At 47.1% G+C, this 15661-nt stretch overlaps 1 protein-coding gene across 8 annotated transcripts in view; it reads left to right on the plus strand.

Moving 5' to 3' along the window:
- Nucleotides 1–2441: 2441 nt before the first annotated feature.
- cul4a (cullin 4A) overlaps nucleotides 2442–15661 on the plus strand; it is a 76921-nt gene continuing 63701 nt past the window's right edge. Inside the window, exons 1-3 of one of the 8 annotated variants that reach the window (XM_080204091.1) lie at nucleotides 2442–3016; nucleotides 4910–5025; nucleotides 12960–13063. In XM_080204091.1, the coding sequence (XP_080060217.1) occupies nucleotides 2647–3016; nucleotides 4910–5025; nucleotides 12960–13063 (590 nt within the window). In that variant the 5' untranslated portion in view covers nucleotides 2442–2646. Of the gene's footprint in view, nucleotides 3017–4906; nucleotides 5026–5047; nucleotides 8469–12911; nucleotides 13064–15661 lie in introns of those variants that run through there. The other 7 variants (XM_080204092.1, XM_080204093.1, XM_080204095.1 and 4 more) reach the window with 7 other exon arrangements.

Raw genomic sequence — 15661 nt, forward strand, 5'->3', positions numbered from 1 at the left:
TGCTGCAACTGTACAAGGCACTGGTGAGGCCACAACTGGAGTACTGTGCGCAGTTTTGGTCCCCTTATTTGCAAAAGAATATATTGGACTTTGAGGGAGCACAGAGAAGGTTCACCAAGCTGATACCAGAGATGAGGGGGTTAGCTTATGAGGCGAGATTGAGTAGATTCGGCCTGCACTCGTTGGAGTTTAGAAGGCTGAGGGGGGATCTTATAGAGACTTACAAGATAATGAAGGGGCTAGATAGGGTGGAGGTAGAGAGATTCTTTCCACTTAAAAAGGAAACCAGAACTAGAGAGCACAGCCTCAATATGGGGGATGGGGGATTGGGACGGTGTGTGCCGTTTAGAACAGAGTTGATGAGGAACTTCTTCACTCAGAGGGTGATGAATCTCTGGAATTCTCTGCCCATTGAAGTGGTGGAGGCTACCTCGTTGAATATGTTTAAGTCACGGGTGGATAGATTTCTGATCAATAAGGGAATTAAGGGTTATGGGGAGCAGGCGGGTAAGTGGAACTGATCCACTTCAGATCAGCCATGATCTTATTGAATGGCGGGGCAGGCTCGAAGGGCTAGATGGCCTACTCCTGCTCCTATTTCTTATGTTCTTATCAGAAGGATCTTGGTTCACAGGACGCTCAAAGCAGCTTCGCAGGTAGAGGCTGTGGTTAAGAAGGCATATGGTGTACTGGCATTCATCAATCGAGGAATTGAGTTTAGGAGTCGGGAGATAACGTTGCACCTGTATAAGACCTTGGTCAGACCCCACTTGGAGTACTGTGCTCAGTTCTGGTCGCCCCATTACAGGAAGGATGTGGAAGCCATAGAAAGGGTGCAGAGGAGATTTATAAGGATGTTGCCTGGATTGGGTGGGGTGCCTTACGAGGATAGGTTGAGAGAGCTCGGTCTTTTCTCCTCGGAGAGACGAAGAATAAGGGGTGACCTGATAGAGGTGTATAAGATGTTAAGAGGTATTGATCGAGTGGATTCTCAGAGGCTTTTTCTCAGGGCTGAAATGGTTGCCACAAGAGGACACAGGTTTATGGTGCTGGGGAATAAATACAGAGATGTCAGGGATGAGTTTTTCACTCGGAGGGTGTGTGGAATCGGCTACCGGCAATGGTGGTGGAGGCAGATTTGATAGGGTCTTTTAAGAGACTTGAATAAATACATTGAACTTAGTAAGACAGAGGGTTATAGGTGAGCCTAGCAGGTAGGGACATGTTCAGCGCAACTTGTGGGCCAAAGGGCCTGTTTGTGCTGTAGTTTTTCTAGGTTTCTAATTAGGGACAAGCACTAAATGCTGGTGAAGCCATGATGTCCAGAATCCAAGAATGAACGAAGTGGGGCAGCACAGTGGCATAGTGGTAAGACTTTTGCTTCACGGCATCAAAAACTCAGGTTTGATTCCAGCCTTCAGTGACTGTCTGTATGGAGTTTGCACATTTTCCCTGTGTCTGCATGAGTTTCCTCCTACAGTCTAAAGATGTACAGATTAGGTGGATTGGCCATGCTAAATTGCACGTTGGTATTCTGGTAAATGTGCAGGGTTATGGCAGAGGGGAGGGCCTGGGTGCAATGATTCTTTTGGAGAGTCGATGCAGAATCAATGGGTCGGATGGCCTCTTTCTTTACTGTTAGGTTCTATGGAATTAAAAACTGTCTTGCCACCTTCACTGATTTCTGCATGAATACAGGTAGGATTACTGACTGTGATTAAAAGTATTCCTGGAGATTTCATCATGAAGTGCACCTACACTCCAGCCATTTGGCTGACACATCCATCCCTGTGAGACACTTTCTTTCTACACCTGAAATGTTGGAAGAACTTAACAAGCTCTGACGTCTGTGGAGAGAGAGAGGCTGAAATTTTCTGGCCATTCCCACCAGCAGGATCTTTTGGCCCCGTCGAAGGTGACCCTTCCTTGTGGCACATTCCTTGGTGGCAAGGGTGTGGGGCATATAGAACCCTATAGACACTGGCAGACCTGCAAAATCCCACCGCCTGCCAATGGTGGGCTGCCTCCACCATTAGGAGATACACCAAAAGGGGAGGGAAACAGCAAATCCCACCCAGAGTTAATATCCGAAGACCAGTATTAATTCTCTTTAGAACGTCAATCTTTTTATATCTAGTAAAGAGAAATATTTAAAACGCATGTTAAACTCTCAATCTGCTACTGAGCATAGGTGGCGGCGAGACTGGATATTTGTGGATGTGGTGCCAATCAAGCGGGCTGCTTTATATTGGATGGTGTTGAGCTTCTCAAGTGTGGCTGGAGCTGCAGCCATCCAAACAAACGGAGAATATTCTATCACACTCCTGACTTGTGCCTTGTGGACGGTGGATAGGTTTTGGGGAGTCAGAAAGTGGGTTACTCACCACAGGATTCCCACCGTCTAACCATATTATAAACTCTCTCTATCCTCTTACCGAAAAGAATCAGCTCATCTTCCTCAGACTGCTTCAGGTCCTGGGCCTCCAGCGGAAGTGGCCGTCTCCAGGGTGAAAGGTGACTGCTTCCATTTCCGTTTCTGCTGGTCGCTGTCAGCTTGATCTGTGCCCGCCGGCTCCAGTCGCGAGCGCAGAGCCCGGACTGTCCACCCGCTGCCCCCGGCCTCTCTCTCTCTCCCTCCCTCGGCCTATGCTGCGGCCGGCGGCGGCGGCGGCGGCGGCTCCCTGTGAGGGTCCCCCCGAGGAGGAGCGGCTGTCCGTCACCGATGTGAATGGTCGCGGACACCCGAAGAAGAGAGTGCGAGTGGCCGAGCCTGCCCAGGCAGGGAGCCGTTCCTCATCCCCGGGGAAAGCGGCCTCCCCGCAGGCCGGTCAGGGCAAGAGACGGGTGCGGGGTGCGGAAACAGAGGGAGAGCCTCCGGCTGGGATGGCGGAGCGGAGACAGCGAGTTTTGCGGAAAGCGAACTTCTCGGCAGTGATCGGTCACGCCAACGGTCTGAGCAAGGTGGCGGCTACCGGAGGAAAAGCTTCCAGGAAACTGTTCATCAAGAACTTCAGAGGTGGGTGTGTGCCTGCAAACCCCAGAAACTCAACTCCCCGGCAACGCTCACCCCCTCCCCCCACCCCCTGGCAGCTCATCCCCCCCCCACCCCCTGGCAGCTCGTCCCCCCCCCCCCACCCCCTGGCAGCTCGTCCCCCCCCCCCACCCCCTGGCAGCTCGTCCCCCCCCCCCCCACCCCCTGGCAGCTCGTCCCCCCCCCCCCCCACCCCCTGGCAGCTCGTCCCCCCCCCCCCACCCCCTGGCAGCTCGTCGTCCCCCCCCCACCCCCTGGCAGCTCGTCCCCCCCCCCCACCCCCTGGCAGCTCGTCGTCCCCCCCCCACCCCCTGGCAGCTCGTCGTCCCCCCCCCACCCCCTGGCAGCTCGTCGTCCCCCCCCCACCCCCTGGCAGCTCGTCGTCCCCCCCCCACCCCCTGGCAGCTCGTCGTCCCCCCCCCACCCCCTGGCAGCTCGTTCCCCCCCCCCCCCCCCCACCCCCTGGCAGCTCGTCCCCCCACCCCCTGGCAGCTCGCTCCCCCCCCCCCCCCCCCCGGCAGCTCATCTCCCCCCACCCCCTGGCAGCTCGTTCCCCCCCCCCCCCCAACCCCCTGGCAGCTCGTCCCCCCCCCCCCCCCAACCCCCTGGCAGCTCGTCCCCCCCCCCCCCCAACCCCCTGGCAGCTCGTCCCCCCCCCCCCCCCAACCCCCTGGCAGCTCGTCCCCCCCCCCCCCACCCCCTGGCAGCTCGTTTCCCCCCCCCCCCCCCCCCCCCACACCCCCTGGCAGCTCGTTCCCCTCCCCCGGCAGCTCATCTCTTCCCCCCCCCCCCCCCCGCCCCCCCATCCCCTGGCAGCTCGCCCCCCACCAAATAATGGGCGGCACAGTAGCACAGTGGTTAGCACTGCTGCTTCACAGCTCCAGGGTCCTGGGCTCGATTCTTGGCTCGGGTCACTGTCTGTGTGGAGTTTGCGCATTCTCCTCGTGTCTGCGTGGGTTTCCTCCGGGTGCTCCGGTTTCCTCCCACAGTCCAAAGATGTGCGGGTTAGGTTGTTTGGCCATGCTAAGAAGTTGCCCCTTAGTGTCCAGGGATGTGTAGGTTAGAGGGATTAGTGGGTAAATATGTAGGGATATGGGGGTAGGGCCTGGGTGGGATTGTGTTCGGTGCAGACTCGATGGGCCGAAGGGCCTCTTTCTGCACTGTAGGGTTCTATGATTCTAATATTTCTATGAATCACCCCCCAGCAGCTGCCCCCCCCCCCCCCCCCAGTAGTGTCACTGTATGAGCCGGAGTGCCTTGTCCAGTACTGGCAGTGTGCTTAGCTGAAGTGACGTGTCCAGTGTTGTTGGTGTGAAAGGCTTCACTGCCACGTTCAGTTGTGTCGGCACAAGAGACCCGCCCCTGGCTTGTGCTGCCCCGCCAGCACCCAGTGGTGTCAGTATGTGGACTCGACTGTTGTCTGCTGCTGTTTTAGCTAAGTGTCCAGTTTTGTCGGTGTGAGTGATTGGAGTATCGTGTCCTGCAGTGTCACAGTCTGAGGTTGCACTACCTGATCGGGTATCATTGTGTGTGGCTGGAGTGTCCTGTCCTGTAGAGTTGGTGTTCAAGCCTGGAATGTCCTGTCCGCTAGTGACACATGAGTGATACCGACATTTGACAGTGGTTTCATGGTTACCATTAGACTTTCCTTTCCAGCTATTTATTGAATTCAAATGTCACAATCTGCTGCAAGTGGGTTTGAAGCTGGGTCCCAAGTGCAATATCTGGCTCTCTGGATTATTGGTCCAGCGACCAAGCAATATACCACGGCCTGCTGTATGTTTCCTGGCATATTATTTTATTCTCAATCATCAATTCTAAACCACTAATTAAACAATGTTTCCTTCGCTTTGTTGATTCACATTTACCTTCCAGCAGATAAACCAAAATTGCCTGACAACTACACGCAGGATACCTGGCAGAAGTTGCATGAAGCTGTGGGTGCCATTCAGAATAGCACATCAATAAAGTATAATTTGGAAGAACTTTATCAGGTAACCACAGCCAACAATTCCCCTTTGCTCACTAATTTTGTTAAATAGGCAGAAATTTGCTATGTCTCCAAGCTCTTCTATTAATTTTGCTAGCCTGCTCCATATCAAAGAGACATAGCAATGAAAACTGTAAAATAGAATGGAACAGGAACATTGAGTCTGTTTGTTGATCTAAACTTTGCATTGCCATATACTCTGCAATTTAATATGGCATGAGAGAATGATCATAGCAATAGGAGATGCTAAAACCTTAGGGACTTATTTTGTATTGTGTTTTATGGTCAGTCTTTGCTGGTTACACTTTCTAAGGGCATCGTATCTGAAAGTGTAATATTTGGCGTCTCAAAAGCCAGTGCTGAACTTCGAGAATCTCGTGTCTGGATAGAAAATTGTGTCTGAACCTTGTCAGACATGATGATATCTTGAAAGACGGATGGATTTTTCCTGTTCTTGAGTTAGCTTCTTTACCTGAATTGCGCTACTTCCCAACTCACCTACTGTAAAGACCCTATTTCTCTTTCAATTTCTGTGTTGTGCTTAGTCTCAATTCTCTACTTTCCAAGACAGCTTTAGGAATGCCTTCCTTTCTCTTCCCTTTTTCCATAATCAACAGGATCATTCCTATCCTCCTGAGGAGCTGCATTTTTTTGTATCATCTGTATCCCAACATTATGTAGCATAGTAGAAGGCCATTCAGCCCATCATGTATGTACCCTACAAGAGTATTTCGCCTAGTCCCAGTCTGTGACCTATTCCCCATAGCCTTGTATGTCTGTTTATCAGGGTTATATTTCCCTGACCTTACCAGGCACTTGTAGCTCAGGTTTAGCAAAATTTAAATGCTGATGAGCACTCTGTCTAGGATTCTAACCTATCAGGATTGGTCAAAATATAGGTTAGAATCCTAGACGAATGCCCCTTTTGCAGTAATATAACTTTCTCATGTCTTGCAGTTATTAACCAAATACTAGACTTGTCTGGACTCTAACCAGGTGCATTCTGTCAAATTACAATCTTCAAGTTGAAATTGACACTTCATCAAACTCAGACGTTTACAAAAATTGTTAGACTTTGTCCATCGCTTGTTTCAACTCTACAAAATTAGGGTTCAGCCACAGCTCCCACCGATGATCCCGTTGCCCCCAGGTTCCCATTCCCAATCTCACTCCATATTTCCACTGAGCATAAACCAACATTTGGATTTCTGTTAATTTCAGAACTCCCACATTTAAATTATTTTTCATTCTCTCTCTATATCCACCTTCTTCTCTCATAGTGCGTCCTTCTGCTATTTTGTTTTCGCCGCTTAATGATTTTCATGGTATCTCTCAATCTCCCCCCTACCCTATGCTATAATTGGAGATTGCTTTTTAAATTTTAGGTGGTGGTGGTGTTTCCAGGTATCTGCTGCTCTTGTCCATCTAGATAGTAGTGGTCATGGTTTTTGAAAGTGTTGCCTAAGGATCTTTGGTGAGTTCCTGCAGTGCATCTTGTAGATGGTATACATGGTTGCCGTTGTCCATTGGTAGTGGAGAGATTAAACATTTTGGAAAGGTAGCAATCAAGCAGACTGCTTTGTCCTGGGCGGTATTGAGCTTCTTGAATATTTTTGGAGCTGCACTCATCCAGATAAGTGGAGAACATTCCATCACTCTTGACTTATGCCTTGTAGATGGTGGACTGGCGTGGGGGATTCTAAGCCTTTGACCTGCTCTGGCCTTCACAGTATTTATATAGCAAGTGTAGTTAATTTAGACAAACGCGAGTTGATGCATCTTGGTAGATTGAACCAGAGCAGGACTTACTCAGTTAATGGTAGGGCACTGGGGAGAGTTACAGAACAAAGAGATCTAGGGTTACATATTCATAGCTCCTTGAAAGTGGAGCCACAGGTGGACAGAGTAGTGAAGAAGGCATTCGGCACGCTTGGTATCATTGGTCAGAACATTGAATAAGGCGTTGGGTCGGCTTGTTGAAGTTGTACAAGACATTGGTAAGACATTCCACATATGGAATATTGTGTGCAATTCTTGTCACCCTATTATAGAAAAAAATCTATTGAAGTAGAAAGAGTGCAGAAAAGATTTATTAGGATGCTACCGGGACTTGATGGTTTGAGTTATAAGGAGAGGCTGGATAGACTGGGACTTTTTACATAGACCATAGAAGGCTTGTTAAATTGTCCCTTAGTGTCAGGGGGACTGACTAGGCATGAGATTATGGATATAGGGCTTGGGTGGGATTGTGATCGGTGCAGTCTTGATGGGCTGAATGGCCTCCTGCACTGGAGGATTCTATGAACCGGGGTTGATCCTCTAACTTGATGGTAATGGTAGAGTGAGGAATATAGTGGGCCGTTAGGTTACAGATTGTGGTCGAGTACAATTTTGGTGCTGCTGATGGCCTACGTTGCCTCATGGGTGCCCAATATTGAGCTGTTAGATCTGTTCAAAGTCTATCCCATTTGGTATGGTGGTTGCGTCACATAGCAAAATGGAGGGTATGGCGGTCACTCCTGATGATATATCTTGGACAGATGAATCTGCATTGGCAGGTTGGTTAAGGACAAAGACAAGGTCAAGTTTGTTTTTCTTTCTTTTCTCTGACCACCTGCCACAGTCTCAATCTAGCAGTTAATATCTTTAGCACCTGACCAGCTCGATCTGTAATGGTACTACTGAGCCATTTTGGGCCCCCCCCAGAGTACATTCTGCGCCCTTGTCATTCTGAGTGCTTCCTCCAAGTGGTGTTCAACTTGGAGTACTGATTCAGCAGCTATGGGGGGATGGTATGTGATAATCAATCAGCAGGAGATTTCCTTTGCCATATTTGACCTGGTGCCATGTGACTTCATGGAGTCCCCAGTTGATATTGTCAGCTCCTTTCCAACAGTATACCACGGGCTCTGCTGGGCGTGTCCTGCCACTGGGACACCCTGGAATGGTGATGGTGGTGTCTGGGACATTATCTGTAATGTATGATTCCATGAGGTTGTCAACAAAACGAAGGAGATAGTTTCTTGCGGACTACAAAGGGTCATGCGTGAAGCGTAGTCCATTATGCAAACCAGTCTCCCACCCACTGACTCTGTCACACACCCCGGACGTGCACTCTTTCTTCAGGAAAAAGACAAAAGTCTGAGGTCACGTACCAACCGACTGAAGAACAGCTTCTTCCTTGTTGCCATCAGACTTTTTAATAGCTTGTATTAAGTTGATCTTTCTCTATACCTTAGCTATAGCTGTTCTCTCTCGTTTTCCTTCCCTATGAATGGTATGCCTTGTTTGTATAGTGTTCAAAATGCAATGCTTTTCACTGTAGAGTAATACATGTGACAATAAATCAAATTGAATCTTATTCCCTTTTGTTTCACATACTTGAGCATCGAAGCTATTTTCCACAATGACCATGCTATTCAGCAAGTTCCACGCGCTAATGACTGAGTAAGAACATTTCTCCTCATTGGTAATGATTTAGGGCATTTCTAGCCCTAGTTTTGGAATCAAAATCAGCCTTTCACTTTCTAAAGAGAAAAGTTCCAATTGTTACTTTTGATTTCAGGTATCAGCCTTTAAGGTGTTTTTTACACTTTCTCCTGTGCTTTTATGACCATAGAATCTATGGCATGGAGATGGGCCCTTCAGCCCTAACTGCCTATGCCAACCAAAATGCCCATCTAAGCTAACCCCGTTTGCCTGCATTTGACCCATATCCTTCTAAACAGCACGGAGCCACAGTGGTTAACACTACTGCCTCATAGTTCCAGGGACCCAGTTTTGATTCCTAGCTTAGAACATAGAACGTTACAGCACAGTACAGGCCCTTCGGCCCTCGATGTTGCACCGATCAGTGGAACTAATCTAATGACTCTCTAACCTAAGCTATTCCAATATTATCCATATGTCTATCCAATGACCATTTGAATGCCCTTTAAAGTTGGCAAGCCCACTACTGCTGCAGGCAGGGCATTCCATGCCCTTACTACCCTCTGAGTAAAGAACCTACCTCTGACATCCATCCTATATTTATCACCCCTCAATTTAAAGCTATGCCCCCTCGTGTTAGCCATCACCATCCAAGGAAAACCCTATCTAATACTATCCACCCTATCTAATCCTCTAATCATCTTATATGCCTCAATTAAGTCACCTCTTAACTTTCTTCTCTGTAACGAAAACAACCTCAAATCCCTCAGCCTTTCCTCATAAGACCTTCCCAACGTACCAGGCAACATCCTGGTAAATCTCCTTTGCACCCTTTCCGATGCTTCCACGTCTTTCTTATAATGCGGCAACCAGAACTGTACGCAATACTCCAAGTGCGGCCGCATCAGAGTTTTGAACGTGACCTCACGGCTCCGAAATTCAATCCCTCTACCAATAAAAGCTAACACACCGTAAGCCTTCTTAACAACCCTATCAACCTGGGTGCCAACTTTTAGGGAGCTATGCACATGTACACTGAGATCTCTCTGCTCATTCACACTACCAAGAGTCACTCTGTGTGAAGCCTGCACGTCTTCCTGTATATGCGTGGGTTTCCTCTGGGTGCTCTTGTTTCCTTCCACAGTCCAAAGATGTGCTGGTTAGGTGCATTGGACTTACTAAATTCTCTCTGTGCACCCAAACAGGCGGTGGAGTGTGATGACGAGGGGATTTCCACATTAACTTCATTGCAGTGTTAATGTAATCATTCTTGTGACACTTTTAAATAAACTTAAAAAGGTATCCATTTAGCTGTCCAAATGTCTATTAAATATTGTCTATGTCCCTGCCTCAACCACTTCCTCCGACAGCTTATACCACGTACATACCACCCTCTGTGTAAAAATGTTGCTCCTCAGGCTCCCATTAATTCTTTCCACTCCTAACTTAAACAATGCCCTCTGGTTCTTGATTCCCCAAACTTGGCAAAGGAAAAGTTGGGAAAAGTACCATAACAACAGAGATAGCCCTTGCACTGAGAAATGCAGGGAAAAGGGTTGGAATTCTGGACGTTGATCTGTGCGGTCCCAGCATCCCTGGATGCTGAATGTTCTGAACCTCTTTCACCCTATTCATGCCTCTCATGATCTTGTACACCTCTAAGACGCTCCAAAGAAAAAAGTCATACTGTGTTCAATCTTTCCCTATAACTCAGTCCCATGAGTCCTGGCAACATCCTTGTAAATCTCTTCTGCAGTCTCTCCAGTTTAATAACCTCTTTCCTACAACAAGGCGACCAAATCTGAACACAATGCACCAGGTGCGGCCTCACCAACATCCTGTAAAACTGCAATATGACTTGCTAACTTCTATACTCAATGCCCTGACTGATGAAGGCCAGCATGCCAAAGGTCTTCTTCACTGCCCTATCTACCTGTGACTCCATCTTTTAGAGGACCATGCACCTGAACTCCAAGGTCCCTCTGTTCCACGATGGGGTCCTACATTCACTGTGAAAGTCTTACCTTGATTTGACTTTCCAAAATGCAACACCTCACACTTATCCGTATTGAACTCCATTTGCCATTTCTCGGCCCACTTGCCCAGCTGATCAAGATCCTGCTGCAAATTTTGATAACCTTCCTCACTGTCTACAATGCCACCTTTTTTTTTTACAACACAGACCAGAACTACACAGTACTGCTTAACAGCAGCCTGACTTGGAAGCTGTACAAGATTTCGTGGCTGAGTTCCAAGAAGAATCAGAATGGACTTAAAACATTAACCCTGTACTGGACCTGCTAGTTTTATCCTGATGTGGGTATGCCGGCGTTGGACTGGCGTAAACACAGTAAAAAGTCCGACAACACCAGGTTTTAGTCCAACCTATTTATTTGATAATATACTCTCAAGCTTTCGAGGGACACCCTCTTCGTCAGGTGAATGGAGAGTTCTGGCCTCAGACAGAGCATATAAAGCACAGACAGTTTAGAGATTACTGATTAGAATGCGAATCCTTACACCTAACCTGCTGTTCACCTAACCTTCAGGTCTTGAACAGCAGGTTAGGTGTAAGGATTCGCATTCTAATCAGTAATCTCTAAACTGTCTGTGCTTTATATGCTCTGTCTGAGGCCAGAACTCTCCATTCACCTGACGAAGAGGGTGTCACTCGAAAGCTTGTGAGTATATTATCAAATAAATAGGTTGGACTAAAACCTGGTGTTGTCGGACTTTTTACCCAGTTTTATCCTGCCCAGACCTGCTGGGTTTATCCAGCACTTTGTGTTTATTTCAGATTTCCATCATCCACAGTAAACTACTTTTGTTTTAGTGTGTAATTCACAACTTTTGAATTCTGTATCACTAGAAATATTAATTGCTTTGTTAACCTATAATGCTACTTTTAATGATTTGTTCACTTATATCCCTTGGTCATTTTGCTCTTCTACTTCATTCACTTTCTTATTTTCTAAGATGTGGGTGATGTTTCTTTTTCCCTATCAAAGTGCTGTATCTCACATTTATCTGTGTTAAAGTTCCTTTTGCTGAGCCTGTAAGTTTTCTAATACCCCCTAAGTTTTCTAATACAGCTGCACAATGTGTTTCTTTCTGATTTCCAGCATTACAATTTGATTTCTTTTCACTTTGATTTTCTTTTTGGTGTTTTTGAATCCTATTTGTGAAGGACCACCCTTCTATAGTCCCAGTTTGGGCTGAAAATCGCAGTCACTATGTGATTCTGGTTAGATTTTTTCCCACTAAGATACTTTCCCAGCAGTGGGTGAGTGGGTGTTTGTAGGTGATTGAGTCTTGGGTAGAACATTGGCTAAGCTTCTAGATGCTTCGCGCTTGAAAGAATTGAGTTAATTGGACTATTGCAATCCAAGTTGACTTGTGTTGATTTTCCTCCAAGAAACATGGGAACAAGAGGTGGCCATTCAGCCTCTCTTCCAGCATTGTTAGATTACGGTTGATCTCTGTCTTAACTCCATCTACCCACTTTGTTTTGGTCATCTATTTCTGCTGGTTAGGGAGTCAACTGCCTAAAGAATTCGAGGAAGTCTCTCAGTATAGTTAGGAAATGCTTCTATATGCACAGGGTGGCATATGTTAAGAACTCGCTAACAAACAGCAACTAATGCTGGGTCAATTATGAATTTTAAATCTGATAAAGTTATTGGGTGATTTGGCCTTTATAAATCGGAGTAGCGAGTATGAAAGTTGGAGTGTTATGGTAGGGTTGTATAAGGCGTTGGTGAGGCTGAATTTAGAGTATCGCGTACAGTTTTGGTCACCTAGTTACAGGAAAGATGTAAATAAGGTTGAAAGAGTGCAGAGAAGGTTCACAAGGATGTTGCTGGGACTTGAGAAGCTGAGTTACAGAGAGATTGAATAGGTTAGGACTTTATTCCCTGGTACGTAGAAGAATGAGGGGAGATTTGATAGAGATGTATAAGATTTTGATGCGTATAGATAGAGTGAATGCAAGCAGTCTTTTTCCACTGAGGCTAGGGGAGAAAAAAACCAGAGGGCATGTGTTAAGGGTGAAAGGAGAAAAATTTAAAGGGAATATTAGGGGGGGCTTCTTCACGCAGAGAGTGGTGGGAGTGTGGAATGAGCTGCCAGATAAAGTGGTAAATGCTCTTAACATCTAAGACAAACGGGTTCATGGATGAGAGGGGTGTGGAGGGATATGGTTCAAGTGTGAGTCAGTGGGACTAGGCAAAAAATGGTTTGGCACAGACAAGAAGGGCCAAAAGGCCTGTTTCTGAGCTGTAATTTTCTATGGTTCTAAGACGCTGGTGTCAAGTAGTGCCTGCCTCCTCTCCCTTTCCTAAATCGGAGATAATTCATGTGCCTTTTTGTTATTCACTAGTTCCTGTGCTTTGACAGTGCACTAAAGTGCTGTTGTGCTGTGGTTGTAGATGACTGTTTTGTGTGTTTTTTTTTTCTGTACAGAGATTGAGATCTACTTCATGAAATAATGGGCTTTTCTGTAATATGCAGGCTGTTGAAAATTTGTGTTCCTATAATGTGTCAGCAACGCTGTACAAACAACTGAGACAGGTATGTGAAGACCATGTCAAGGCACAGATTTTGCAGTTCCGAGAATATCCTTTTTCTCCCCTGTGATGTTCTTTGTCTGCAATTTATATTATATATGATTGCTGTTACTTAGTGCTGTACACCAAACAGTTTTGCATCCTCTACTTTGATTTCTTTGAAACTTGCAGGTAAGTACAATTCTGGCAGAAACCATGTTCCTGTATGAAAATAATCCAATTGGGTTCAAAGTAGCATAGAAACATAACATAGGTGCAGAAGTCGGTAATTCAGCCCTTTTGAACCTGCACACCATTTAATATGATCATGGCTGATCATGCACTTTCAGTATCCCGCTCCCGCTTACTCTCCATACTCCTTGATTTCTTTAGCCACAAGGGCCATGAACAGCTCCCTCTTGAACATATTTAATGAGCTGGCCCCAACATCTTTTGTGGTAGAGAATTCCACAGGTTCACAATTCTCTGAGCGAAGAAATTCTTTCTCATCTCAATCCTGAATGGCTTACCCCTTATTCTTAGACTGACCCCCAGTTCTGGACTTCCCCGACATCGGGAGTACTCTTCCCGCATCTAGCCTGTCCTGTCCCATCAGGATTTTATGTTTCTATTAGATCTTTCATAATTTTCATATCGTAAATCTGTTAATAGGAGATACTTTAACACAAGCATACTTCACATTGAGTATTGAAAATGCATCAACTTTTGGTTAAAATGTGTTGCATTCGAGCAAGGAACAAGTTACTTTAAACTTTTCATATTGTATTTGTTGTAGAGCACACTTCTTAAATCACCCAAGCAGCTTGCACCTGCTAGGACACATTTCTGAGCTAATTTCATTGAAAGGCATTCTGGTCCAAACGGAACTCAAGCTCTGAGTGAGGAAGTTTGTCCAGCTTTCAGGAGGGAGAGCTGAAATACTAAACCTGCTTCAGTGGTGCATTTGAACCAGTTGGTCCTGTAATAACCCCATGGAGGCGAAAATCCCGTCACCAAGTTACTTTATTTACAATATACATCTGTACACAGCCAGCTGTCCAGTCGCTCCCAAGGAATCCCCTCAGGTTGCTTCCCTCGGGGGCCTTTTCCTCCACTTGAGAGCCGTGTCAGGAACCTCCAACGTGGCCTCTGATGTCGGCGGTGTGTGAACATTGGGTGCCCGTCTCTTCCGCTGTGGACACCGGAGGTCTGCTTCCTCGTCCACTTCAGGTGGTAGGGGAAATCGCTGCAGCGTCATCTCCTCTGTCCATTTCGGACCCTGAGGTCCCCATCCAGGGTGCAGGAGAGGCTGCAAGGGAGATGTGGCTCTGGAATGGGTGGAGAGCTTGAGGCCCAGACTTGGTGCAGGTGTTTCCTTACCACTGCCTTGCCTACCTATGCTCAGGAGGATACCGGTCCAGTCCCAGATTCAACTGTTCTGCTTACCCAGGGTCAATTTGCATAACTTCTGACCCAAAACTCACTCTTGCCCCTTCAAAGTGCCTCTTTCAGCAAGTGTTGTTACAGCCCCACTTAGGTCTTTCCATTTCCCCTCAGGTTTGGCAACAACAGGCTCAGCCTGGTGTGGGGCCATCTGCCCATCAGTAACTCTGCTGGCACAGTTCCCATGGTGGTATGTGGAGTTGTCCTATAGTCAAATAACTGCCTTAAGAGTTTTGTCTCTAATGAGGCCGCTGGCTGTTTTTTCAACCCGGCCTCTAACTTCTGGACTGCTCTCTCTGCTAGCCTATTTGACACTGGGTGGTGAGGTGTCATCTTGATGTGCCAGATCCCGTTTGTTTTCATAAATTTTGTGAACTCCAGGCTGGTGAACACAGAACCATTATTGGAAATTAATATCTCTGGGATCCTGTGCGTTGCAAATGAGGTGCAGTTTCTCAGTGGTTGCCGTCGTGTTTGAGTTTAGTTTATAGACATCTAACCATTTGGAATGGGCATCTGTTATCATCAGAAATATGAACCCCATTAACAGGCTTGCAGAATCGACATGGATTTGCGACCATGGTATACCTGGCCATTCCCACGGGTGCAGCAGGATTGCCGGTGGTGCCTTCTGCCCCTATTGGCACTTCTGGCACTTCCTACCAGTTGTGCTATGTCTGTATCCAGACCAGGACACCTGATCTTCATTTTCATCTTCATTTTTGACACTCCAGGGTGTCCATAGTGTAGTTCAGCCAGTATGGCCTGACGACCCATGCTGTCCAAGTGGGATCACATCTTCCACCATGATCTTCCCCCTTCTGCTCCAGTGTGGGTGGAACAGTGGATAGACCCAGTCTTTTCAGCTGCCCTGTTAGCACTAGGTGCCAATACAGCATCTTTCTGCGTCCACTAGCATACTGTGTGCATCCAGCAGGAGGGTACCCAGAAAGTTTCACGTCATCACGGTCTCCTCCATTCTGGGCCCCAATAATGGGGTCTCGGGTAATGGTAGCTGGCTTAAGGCATCTGCATTCACCACTCTAGTCCCTGGTTGGTACTCCAATCGGTGCCAGCAATAATGCCTAACGCTGGATCTGGGCTGACGCTATCGGCTTTGTCTTCCTTCAATAGGCCCAACAAGGGTTTATGATCTGTAACGATCGTAAATTTTCGCCTATTTAATACTGGTGAAATTTTTTAACTGCGAAGATTACCGCCAGT

This window comes from Carcharhinus amblyrhynchos, chromosome 15 (assembly GCF_965287045.1).
Source record: "Carcharhinus amblyrhynchos chromosome 15, sCarAmb.v2.hapA, whole genome shotgun sequence".
NCBI classification, from domain to species: domain Eukaryota; kingdom Metazoa; phylum Chordata; class Chondrichthyes; order Carcharhiniformes; family Carcharhinidae; genus Carcharhinus; species Carcharhinus amblyrhynchos.